Source organism: Bos grunniens, chromosome 5, assembly GCF_055505025.1.
Source record: "Bos grunniens cultivar Pamir isolate PY7600 chromosome 5, Bosgru_T2T1.0, whole genome shotgun sequence".
Taxonomy (NCBI): Eukaryota; Metazoa; Chordata; class Mammalia; order Artiodactyla; family Bovidae; genus Bos; species Bos grunniens.
This window is the reverse complement of record NC_141169.1, coordinates 43,028,970-43,041,520: the sequence shown is the minus strand read 5'-3', so window position 1 is coordinate 43,041,520 and position 12,551 is coordinate 43,028,970. Positions and strand designations below refer to the sequence as shown.

At 39.8% G+C, this 12,551-nt stretch overlaps 1 protein-coding gene across 7 annotated transcripts in view; it reads right to left on the bottom strand.

The window, feature by feature from the left end:
- The window catches only part of CPNE8 (copine 8), a 272,491-nt gene that overhangs the window by 187,654 nt on the left and 72,286 nt on the right, over positions 1 to 12,551 (bottom strand). For all 7 annotated transcript variants that reach the window (XM_086399950.1, XM_086399952.1, XM_086399951.1 and 4 more), the window contains one exon: positions 744 to 847. In XM_086399950.1, the coding sequence (XP_086256076.1) occupies positions 744 to 847 (104 nt within the window). The remainder of the gene's footprint in view (positions 1 to 743; positions 848 to 12,551) is intronic.

Sequence of the window (12,551 nt, the reverse complement as noted above, 5' to 3'; positions counted from 1 at the left end):
AAGAATATTAAAAATTTTAGCTTTGGCAGCCTAAGCTTAGAAATATGAGTCCATGAACAAATAAAGGGAGCCATAATTAGGTAAAGATCCATGTAATATGGGGCTTCCCAGGTGGCTCAGTTGTAAAGAATCCACTTGTCAATGCAGGAGATGTAGGAGATGTGGGTTCAATCCCTAGGTTGGGAAGATCCCCTGGAGGAGGAAATGCCAACCTGTTCCAGTATTATTGACTGGGAAATCTGATGGAGAGAGGAGGCTCCAGTCTACAGTCTGGAGGCTACAGTCTCCAGCAGGCTACAGTCCATGGGGTTGCAAAGAGTCAAGACATGACTGAGTATGCACACACAAATATACACACACACACCATGTACCATACAAAGAAACAACTGAGAGAAATCTAAAGATCTGAGAAAGTCAGCCATGGAAATATATGAGGATCCTTCTGGAGTATATGCAGAATTTGTAAGACACCTATTCCACAGGAGGATTTGAAAGAATGCCCATATATTCCACCCAGCATTTCAACAAGGTAAAGTAATTACTTTATATATTTTTAATAAATAGCAAATAATCTATAATATGCAAAGCAGTGCTGGGGACAGTGCTCAGGCCACACTCTAAGCAGATTTAATCTAATTTCCTGCTAATATCTATTTAGTACAACTGTAGCACCCAGCATCATGTTATGAATGTAGTCTTTAAAAATCTTTTTTTCCCCAAATACAAGTTTTCCTGGAACTTACAAATCAAAACGAAGATTCTCTCTTTCTTCAAAAAAGTAGTCCAGAATAAATTTTCTTACAAAATCAGGATTTAAAGTATTATCAATTACTTCAGTCCTTCCAAACTGTTGAGAAAAAAAAGAGAGGTTAAAATCAAGCTTTGCATGGTTAGTTATTGCAGTATAGAACTTAATATATTTCCTTGAAAACACAATAAATATTCAAATGCTGGATAAAGCCCTTCAGAAAAGGTTTTAAAGATAAAATCATCCCTCTTCAACACTCAGGGAATTCAGAAAATGAGCCCTGAGTTCATACAAATTTATTAGAAAAGCAGCTTCTGAAAATTCACATAACAACTGTATACTTCCTCCACTTTTCTCCCCACTTGAAAGCCAAATCCTTTTCCATTCAAAAGAAGTTATTTCTATCTTTAGTTTATCACAAATATTCTTCTTAACCTAGTGCATAACTAAGCCAACCAATGCATATTCTTACAACTGGAGGGCACCGTGTTCATATTCAGTTCATAATCAAGTAGTCCTCTACATAGAATAGTTTCTTAGCTATGTTCTGGGAAGAACTTTCTTATAATATATTACACACTTCAGTCATTTTTTTTGTTTGTTTCCTTCTCTTTTAATTCTTAAAGTATCTAGAGAGTCACAATGAGACCTATGATTCTTGCATGTTTTTAAGCTACTGTATTATTTTTGCTTAAAAAATTTTTTTTCCATCTTAGGGGAAATGGAAACCAATAAACAAAACTCCATATCTAGTACTCTTTCTTCGCAATGTGAAGGAAGGTCATCTGCACTGCTTTCAAAGATGATCAAAAATGCAAATCTCATATCTCTTTTTTTGTATTTGGCTTTCCTTCTTCCCCTTCTACTGCCATGGAACTCTAAAGAGGGAATATTAATCTTTAGTTCTGAACAATATTGTCAGTTCACTTCAGTTCAGTTAAGTGGCTCAGTCATGTCCATAACTTTGCAACCCCATGGACTGCAGCACACCAGACTTCCCTGTCCATCACCAATTCCTGAAGCTTGCTCAAACTCATATCCATCCAGTGATGCCATCCAACCATCTCATCCTCTGTCATCCCCTTCTTCTTCTGCCTTCAATCTTTTCCAGCATCAGGGTCTTTCCCAATGAGTCATTTATTTGCATATTGAGAACCCCATGAAAATATTAATCATGCTGTCTTATCAGAGAACTAACTTACTAAAGTTCAAAGAAAAACTTTTTATTAGGAATAATAAAACAACTAGAATCCGCCTGCAAATGCAAAAGATGCAGGTTCAGTGCCTGGGCCGGAAATCCCAGGGAGAAGACTGAATCCCAGGTTCAATCCTCTGGAGAAGAAAATGGCAACCCACTCCAGTAGAATACTGTCTGGGAAATCCCGTGGACAGAAGACCCTGGTAGGCTACAGTCATAGGATCACAAAAGAGTCCAGCACAACTTAGTGACTAAACAACAAGAAAATTATCAATCCATCATAAAGTAAAGGTCATGAGTTTATCACATAAATTGTGATAATAAAACTATGATAGAAAAATTGATGATGAAGATTCATTATGGCTATTGCTAACTATCCAAAAAAGAACTAGGTTGCAGAAGCTTATGCATTGGGCAATGTTTTATATCTTGGACCAAAATCATAAAGGCAATCATAAACCAGGTAACTAATTCATTTCAGAAATATTAAACATTTATCTGAACAATAATAGTAATTACAGTCACTATTTATTGAGTACTCTACTTTGTTCTTCCCTGGTGGCTCAGACGGTAATCTCCCTGCCAATGTGAAAGATGTAAGAGACATGGGTTCGATCCCTGGCTTGGGAAGATCCCCTGGATACTGGAATGGCAACTGTATTGCTGATGCTACCGACAGTGCCAATTGTCTTGATATTCACACTGTCTGTACTGTTTGCTGAACCCATGGCAGGCAAAGCACGAAGTAAAAGGCTGGGAGAAGACTCGAGGAGAGGTAGGAACTGCAGACACATTTATCCTTTCCTGGCTGACATAGCAGACAAAGCAGCAGCCACAGCATAACCTAACACAACACAAACCTCTCTCCTGGCTGGCACAGAGGCCATAACAGTATTCACTGCTGGCTGATGCAGCAGCTGTAGCAGTAGACACACTATACTCTCTCTTCTCCTGGCTGACTCAATTGACACAGCTGTGATGCAGCAGTAATGCCCACTGCTTTTTAGGTGGAACTCATATATCGGTGTGCACATATTACAGCACAAAGGAGCCTGTGACCAAACAAGTACCTCATGTTGCACATGAACAGTGCTACAAATGACCTCAGCTGTTACACAGTATTTACAAAACCTGAGGTGAGTGAGCCTGAACAGCCATCTTGGCTAATTTGCTCTTTCCCCACAGCAACCCCTTGCAGTTTTCTTGCCTGGAATTCCCATTGACAGACTATGGTCCCTGGGGTCACAAAGAGTCAGACACAATTGAGAGACTAACACTTTCACTTACTTTGTTTTAAGCACTTGTCACACATTATTTTAAATCTTTATCATAACTCCACAAGGTAGGTATTAGTATTCTTGTTTAAAGATGAGAAAATTGATATATAGTGTCCCAACCTAACCCACTTTGGTTACAAAATTTACTTTCATTCTTTCTAGGACTCTTCTCTATTTCAACACAGAATATATTAGGCCCTGGGAAGATTAAAAAATAAGCCTATCCTTGGTCTTTAATTTTAAAGAAAGGGGAATAAGGACATGTACCAAATAACCCAGGAGAACCCACACACCCAACAAAAGCAGTGCAGAGGTCAAGAAGTAAAAATCTGAATCAGAGAGAATCAGGGCCCTCCCAGCCTTTGTCCTGCCAGGAGGCAAGATGGTTCTCAGACCAAAGCAAAATGTATCAAATGAGCAAATGTATAACACTCTCAAAGAGAAACTCAGCCAGTACCCATATTCCTCAGCACTCCAATCCTTCGTGTGGATTTTAACACAAACTCTCACTCAGAAAGAAGAAGATAGTGTGGAATTCTCATGGTAAGGTTGACTGAGTTGCATGTAAGGAAGCAATTTGGGCCTCAGTTCAGTTCAGTTCAGTCGCTCAGTTGTGTCTGACTCTTTCTGACCCATGGACCACAGCACACCAGGCTACTCTGTCCATCACCAACTCCCAGAGCTTGCTCAAACTCATGTCCATCAAGATGGTAATGTCATCCAACCATCTCTTCCTCTGTCATCCCCTTCTCTCGCCTTCAATCTTTCCCAGTATCAGGGTCTTTTCCAATGAGACAGTTCTTCACATCAGGTGGCCAAAGTATTGGAGCTTCAATTTCAGCATCAGTCCTTCCAATGAATATCCAGGACTGGTTTCCTTTAGGATTGACTGGTTTCATCTGCTTGCAGTCCAAGGGACTCTCGTGTCTTCTTCAACACCACAGTTCAAAAGCATTAATTCTTCAGCGCTCAGCTTTCTTTACAGTCCAACTCTCACATCCATACATGACTACTGGAAAAACCATAGCTTGGACTAGATAGACTTTTGTTGCCAAAGTCAAGTCTCTGCTTCTGCTTTTTAATATCCTGTCTAAGTTGGTCGTAGCTTTTCTTCCACAGAGCAATCATCTTTTAATTTCATGGCTGCAGTCACCTTCTGCAGTGACTTTGGAGCCCAAGAAAATAAAGTCTGTCACTGTTTCCATTGTTTCCCCATCTATTTGCCATGAAGTGATGGAACAGATGCCATGATCTTAGGTTTTTGAATGTTGAGTTTTAAGCCAACTTTTTGACTCTCCTCTTTCACTTTCATCAAGCGGCTCTTCAGTTTCTCTTCGCTTTCTGATATAAGGGTAGTATCATCTACATATCTGAGATTATTGATATTTCTCCCAGCAATCTTGATTCCAGCTACTGCTTCATCCAGCCCAACATTTCACATGATGAAAGTTATATAAGTTAAACTTATATAAGTTTATGCATATAAGTGAAATAAATAGGGTGACAGTATACAGCCTTGACGTACTCCTTTCTGAATTCGGAACCAGTCTGTTGCTCAATGTCTGGTTCTAACTGTCGCTTCTTAACCTGCATACAGATCTCTCAGGAGGCAGGTAAGGTGGTCTGGTATGCCCATCCCTTGAAGAATTTTCCACAGTTTGTTGTGATCCACACAGTCAAAGGCTTTGGCATAGTCCATAAAGCAGAAGTAGATATTTTTCTGGGACTTTCTTGTTTTTTTCAATGATCCAACACATGTTGGCAATTTGATCTCTGGTTCCTGTGCCTTTTCTAAATTCAGCTTGAATATCTGGAAGAAGGGCCTCTGAGCCATTAAAACAAGTTTGTCTTAATGGACAATGGCTTTTCAGCAATATGGGTGGCTGAGTATATTCTGCTATCTCAACAGAAAATTAACATGAAGCCATTAAAATTTTAGCTAAGCATCTATTAAATATGAACATCTAATATGCCTCCTGACACATAGCCCTGAAATTGCTTTTAACAACGTCACCTTCATATTGCTAAATTAAGTGGTCACATTTCAGCTTTCATTATATCAGACTACTCTGCAGCATTGAACAGAATTGCCCATTTCCTCCTTTTTGAAGCAGCCTCTTCTGATTCTTTGACACCACATTCCCCCATTTTTCTCTTCTTCTTAGATTCTGAGATATGCAATCTCTCATCAGTACAATTCCAGGCCTTCTTCATCTGTCTATCTTCACTCTTATATTAGATTACTTACTCTGTTCTTTGGCTTTAAATCCCATCTACATGATGATAAATTCCAAATGTATATCATCAACTCAGATTTTCCTCCCAGTAAAGATGGATGGGTCATAGCAGGGACCTCTGACAAAACGTGATCCATTGGAGGAGGGAATGGCAAACCACTCCAGTATACTAACCATGAGAACCCCATGAACTGTATAAAAAGGCTAAAAGATATGACACTAAAAGATGAGTCCCTCAGGTTGGAAGGTGTCCAATATGCTGCTGGGAAAGAGCGGAGAACAACAACTAATAATTCCAGAAAGAATGGAGTGGCAAGGCCAAAGCAGAAATGACCCTCAGCTTTGGATGTGCTTAGTGATGAGAGTAAAATCCAATGCTGAAAAGAAGAGTTTTCCATAGGAACTTGGAATGTTAGGATCATGAATCAAGGTAAATTGGACGTGGTTAAGCAGGAGATGGCAAGAGTAAATAAACATCGACATATTAGGAATCGGTGAACTAAAGTAGATGGGAATAGATGAATTTAATTCAGATGACTATTATATCTACTACTGTGGGAAAGAATCCCTTAGAAGAAATGGAGTAGCCCTCATAATCAACAAAAGAGTCTGAAATGCAGTACTTGCGTGCAACCCTAAAAATGACAGAATGATCTCAATTCGTTTCCAGAGCAACCCATTCAACATCACAGTAATACAACTCTATGCTCCAACCATGGATGTAGAACAAGCTGAAGTTGATAACTTCTATGAAGACCTAGAAGATCTCCTAGAACTAATAGCAAAACAAACAAACAAACAAACAAACAAACAAAAAACGTCCTATTCATCATAGGGGATTGGAAGGCAAAAGTAGGAAGTCAAGAGATTCCTGGAGTAACAGGCAAGTTTGGCCTCAAAGTACAAAATGAAGCAGGGGAAAAGCTAACAGGATTCTGCCATGAAAACACACTGGTCATAGCAAATATCCTTTTTCAACAATACAAGAGATGACTTTACACATGGATTTCACCAAATGGTCATACCGAAATCAGATTGATTACATTCTTTGTAGACAAAGATGGAGAAGCTGTATACAGTCAGCAGAAACAAGACCTGGAGCTGACTGTGGGTCAGATCATCATCACAGCAAAAATCAGACTTAAACTAAAGAAAGCAGGGAAAACCACTAGGCCAGTCAGATATGACAAATAAAATCCCCCATAAATATACAGTGGATATGACGAATATAATCAAGGGATTGGATCTAGTAAACGGAGTGCCTGAAGAACTGACAGAGGTCCATCATATTGTAGAGGAGGCAGTGAACAACACCATCCCAAAGAAAAAGAAATGCAAGAAAACAAAGTGGTTGTCTGACAAAGAAGGCAAACTAGTTGTCTTTACAAAGAGCAGAGGAAAGAAGAGAAGCAAAAAGCAAGGGAGAAAGGGAAAGGTACACTCACTAAATGCAGAGTTCCACAGAATAGCAAGGAGAGACAATGCCTTCTTCAATGAACTATGCAAAGAAACAGAGAAAAACTAAAGAAAGGGTAAGACTAGTAATATCTTCAAGCAAATTGGAAAAATCAAAGGAATATTTCATGCAAAGATGGGCACAATAAAGGACAAAAACAGTAAAGACCTAATAGAAGTAGAAGATATCAAGAAGAGATGGAAAGGATACACAGAAGAACTGTACAAAAAGGATCTTAATGACCCGGATAACCACAATGGTGATCTCTCACTCAGAGCGAGACATTCTGGAGTGTGAAGTCAAGTGGGTGTGAGGAAGTACTGCTGCCAATAAAGTTAGTGGAGGTGATGGAACTCCAGCTGAGTTATTTAAAATCTTAAAAGATGATGCTGTTAAAGCACTGCACTCAATATGTTAGCAAATTTGGAAAACCCAGCAGTGGCCACAGGAATGGAAAGTTCAATCTTCATCCCAATTCCCAAGACGGGCAGTACTAAAAAATGTCCAAACCACTGGACAAAGCTGTTTATTGTCACTCTGTTTAGATAACTTATATGCAGAGCACATCATGCAAAAATGCCAGGTTGGATGAAGCAGAAGCTGGAATCAAGATTGCAGGGAGAAATATCAACAGCCTCAGACATGCAGATGATACCACTCTCATGGCAGAAAGCAGAGGAACTAAAGAGCCTTGATGCTGGGAAAGATCGAAGGCAGAAAGAGAAGAGGGTGACAGAGGATGAGATGGTTGGATGGAATCACAGATTCAAGGGACATGAACTTGGGCAAACTCCAGGAGGTGGTGAGCGACAGGGAAGCCTGGCATGCTGCAGTCTGTGGGGTCACAACATGACATGGTGGCTGAACAACAACAACAAAGACTCATGCATACAACTATCTTGTTGACTTATACATGTGGTTTTCTTATGGGGTCCTCACAACTAACATTTAAACTGAAATATTTATTTTATACCACAGCTACAATCCCAGTTCTTTCTGACATAGGGTGGTGTCATCAGCACGTCTTAGGTTATTGGTATTTTTCCCAGAATTCTTGATTCCAGCTTGTGCTTCATCCAACCCGGCATTTTGCATGATGTGCTCTGCATATAAGTTAAATAAGCAGGGTGACAATATACAGCCTTGACATACTCCTTTCCCAATTTGGAACCAGTCCATTGTTCTATGTCCTGTTCTAACTGTCGCTTCTTGACCTGCATACAGATTTCTCAGGAGGCAGGTAAGGTAGTCCGGTATTCCCATCTCTTTAAGAATTTTCCAATGCAATCCCAAAGAAAGGCAATGACAAAGAATGTTTGGCATTCCAATCCCAACGAAATGCAATGTCAAAAGAATGCTCAAACTACTGCACAATTGCACCCACCTCACACACTAGCACAGTAATGCTTAAAATTCTTCAAGCCAGGCTTCAACAGTTCATGAACCACGAACTTCCAGATGTTCAATCTGGATTTTAAAAAGGCAGAGGAACCAGAGATCAAAATGCCGATATCTGTTGCATTATCAAAAAAGCAAGAGTGTTCCAAGAAAACATCTATTTCTGCTTTATTGGGTACGCCAAAGACTTTGACTGTGTGGATCACAGCAAACTGTGGAAAATTATGACACCGCCCTTACGGTAGAAAGTGAAGAAGAACTAAAGAGCATCTTGATGAAAGTGAAAAAATTGGCTTAAAACTCAACATTCAAAAAACTAAGATAATGGCATCTGGTCCCATCACTTCATGGCAATTAGATGGGGAAATAGTGGAAACAGTAACTTTATTTTGGGGGCTCCATAATCACTGCAAATGGTGACTGCAATCATGAAATTAAAAGATGCTCACTCATTGGAAAAAAAGTTATGACCAACCTAGACAGCATATTAAGAAGCAAAGATATTACTTTACCAACAAAGGTCCATCTAGTCAAGGCAATGGTTTTTCCAGTAGTCATGTATGGATGGGATAGTTGAACTATAAAGAAAGCTGAGTGCCAAAGAATTGATGAATTTGAACTGTTATGTTGGAAAAGACTCTTGAGAGTCCCTTGGACTGCAAGGAGATCCAACCAGTCCATCCTAAAGGAAATCAGTCCTGAATATTCATTGGAAGAACTGATTCTAAGGCTGAAACTCCAATACTTTGGCCACCTGATGCAAAGAACTGACTCACTGGAAAAGACCTTGATACTGGGAGAGATTGCAGATGGGAGGGGAAGGGGATGACAGAGGATGAGATGGTTGGATGGCATTACTGACTCGACGGACATGAGTTTGAGCAAGCTCCAGGAGTTGATGATGGACAGAGAAGCTGGAGTGTTTCAGTCTATAGGGTCACAAAGAGTCGGACATGACTGAGTGACTGAAATGAACTGAAGAATTTTCCAGTTTGCTGTGACCGCACAGTCTAAGGCTTTCATGTAGTCAATAAAACAGAAATAGATGTGTGGGTTTTTTTTTTTTTTCCCAGAATTCTCTTGCTTTTACTATGATCTAACGTATGTTGGCAATTTGATCTCTAGTTTCTCTGCCTTTTCTAAATCCAGCTTGAACATCTCAGTTCACATACTGTTGAAGCCAGCTTAGAGAATTTTGAGCATATTTTGATAGTGTGTGAGATGAGTGCAATTCTGCAGTAGTTTGAACATTCTTTGGCATTGCCTTTCTTTGGGATTGGAATGAAAACTGCCCTTTTACAGTCCTGTGGCCACTGCAGAGTTTTCCACATTTGCTGGCATATTGAATGGAGCACTCTCAGAGGATATTTTTTCAGATTAGAAATAGTTCAGAAGGAATATCATCACCTTCACTAGCTTTGTTCATAGTGATGCCTCCTCAGTCCCACTTGACCTCGCATTCCAGGATGTCTGGCTCTAATTGAGTGATCACACCATCGTGGTTATCTGGGTCATTATGATCTTTTTTTGTATAGTTCTGTGTATTCTTGCCACCTCTTCTTAATATCTTCTGCTTCTGTTAGGTCCATAACATTTCTATCCTTTATTGTGCCTGTCTTTCCACGAAATATTCCCTTGGTATCTCTAATTTTCTTGAAGAGATCGCTAGTCTTTCCCATTCTGTTGTTTTCCTCTATTTCTTTGCATTGTTCACTTAGCAAGGCTTTCTTTACTTTCCTTCTATTCTTCAGAATTCCTCATCAGATGCATATATCTTTCCTGTTCTCCCTTGCCTTTCACTTCTCTTCTTTTCTCAGCTATTTATAAGGCCTCCTCTGACAACCATTTTGCATTTTTTCTTCTTGGGGATGATTTTGATCACCACCTTCTGTACAATGTCATGAACTTCTGTCCATAGTTCTTCAGACAATCTATCAGATCTAATCCCTTGCATCTGTTTGTCACTTTCACTGTATAATTGTAAGGGATTTGATTTAGGTCATACCTGAATGCCTAGCGGTTTTCCCTATTTTCTTCAATTTAGGTCTGAATTTGGCAATAAGGAGTTCATGATCTGAATCACAATCAGATCCTGGTCTTGTTTTTGCTGAATATATACAGCGTCTCCATTTTTGGCTGCAAAGAATATAAGCAATCTGATTTTATATTACCATCCAGTGATGTCCATGTGTAGAGTCTTCTCTTGTGTTTTTGAAGACAGTGTTTGCTATGACCAGTGTGTTCTCTTGGCTGTTAGCCTTTGCCCTGCTTCATTCTGTACTTTAAGGCCAAATTTGCCTGTTACTCCAGGTATCTTTTGACTTCCTACTTTTGCATTCCAGTCTCTGATGATGAAAAGAACATTTTTTTTTTTTTTTTATGTTAGATCTAGAAGATATTATAGGTCATCATGGAACCATTTGACTTCAGCTTCTTTGGCATTAGTGGTTGGGGCATAGACTTGGATTACTGTGGTATTGAATAGTTTGCCTTGGAAACAAACAGAGATCATTCTGTCATTTTTGAGACTGTACCCAAGTGCTGGATTTTGAACTCTTTTGTTTACTATGAGTGCTACTCCTTTTCTTCTAAGTGATTCTTACAGCAGTAGTGGATGTAATCGTCATCCTAATTAAATTCACCCAATCCAGTCCATTTTAATTCACTGATTCCTAAAATGTCAATGTTCACTCTTGCCATTTCCTGTCTGACCACTTCCAATTTACCCTGATTCATGAACCTAACATTCCGTTTTCCCATGCAATATTGTTCTTTAACACATCGGACTTTACTTCCATCTCCAATCCATCTTCCAAACATCTCCAAACATCCACAACTGGGCATTGTTTTCACTTTGGTTCTGTCTCTTCATTCTTTCTGGAGTTATTTCTCCACTCTTTCCCAGTGTATATTGGGCACCTACCAACCTGGGGTGTCAGAGTGAAATCTTTCTGCCTTTTCACACTGCTCATGGGGTTCTCAAGGGAAGAACACTGGTTTGCCATTCCCTTCTCGAGTGGACCACAGTTTGTCAGAACTCTCCAGCATGATCCATCTGTGTTGGGTGGCCCTACATGGCATAGCTCACAGTTTCATTTGAATTAGACATGGCTGTGATCCATGCAATCAATTTGGTTAGTTTCCCGTGATTATGGTTTTCATTTTCTCTGCCCTCTAAGGAATAAGGATAAGAGGTTTGTGGAAGCTTCCTCATAAAAAGTGCAAACTGGCATAATAAGAAATTTACAGATAAATTATGACAATTCATCTCACAGAAAAAAATGCTAATTTTTACCCAGAGGGTGGAATTAACTATCAACCAAGTGATTAATCTTCTTGACTTAAATAAAATTTGTGTTGTTGTTGTTGTTTTGTCTAGTTGCTAAGTCGTGTCTGATTCTTTACAACCCCCATGGACTGCAGCATACCAGGCTTCCCTGTACTTCACTATCTCCTGAAGTTTGCTCAAACTCAAGTTTAGGTCTTAGCTGATAACTTAAATCACAAAATAAAAATTTTTTAATTCTTTGGAAAATGCACAGCTGCATATTATTCTGTGCAGGCTGTTGGGGTCCTTTAATGGACCAGGACCTGGCAGTCCAGAAGCGACCATAAGAAAGTGAAAGAGAGAAAGAGGCTGATACTCCCTTGTTTACGCAGAAAACCAATAAAGTCCTTGACACAGGACTTGCGCCTCTCACAAAGGCACCGGGCGCCCTCTCGAGGTGGGGTGAAGGCACAGGGCACCTTCTGGAGAGAGTCTTAGAAGCCCGGGAAGGAGAGTGAGCAAGACGGGTCTCTGTGCTTCAAGGAATCAGGAATCAGCCAGAGAGAGAGAGAGAGAGAAAGAAAGAAAGAAAGACATGGGGACCTAAGCTCTGATGGAGCAAAGGTGCTTTAATGATTTTTCTATGAGTATATATAAGCTGTGGTACAAGAAGTTTCTTATGACTATGATAAAGATCAGAAAACCCAGCGTACAGCAACCGTTACCAAGGGAAAAAGGGATTAATAATGGTCACAAAGTCAGAAGACCATCCATATCTCAAGAAAGGGGATCGAGACTAAGCAGTTTTGTCATAACGAGAATGTTTACTAAAGAAGACTCAAGCCTGTCTCACACAACGACCTTGGTTCCTGGGAGCAGCGTGCTGCTCCATCTGAAAAGAAACAAAGGACTTGTGAGAAACAGCACATAGGAATCCTCCTGTTAAACACTCCCTGACAGCAGCCACAA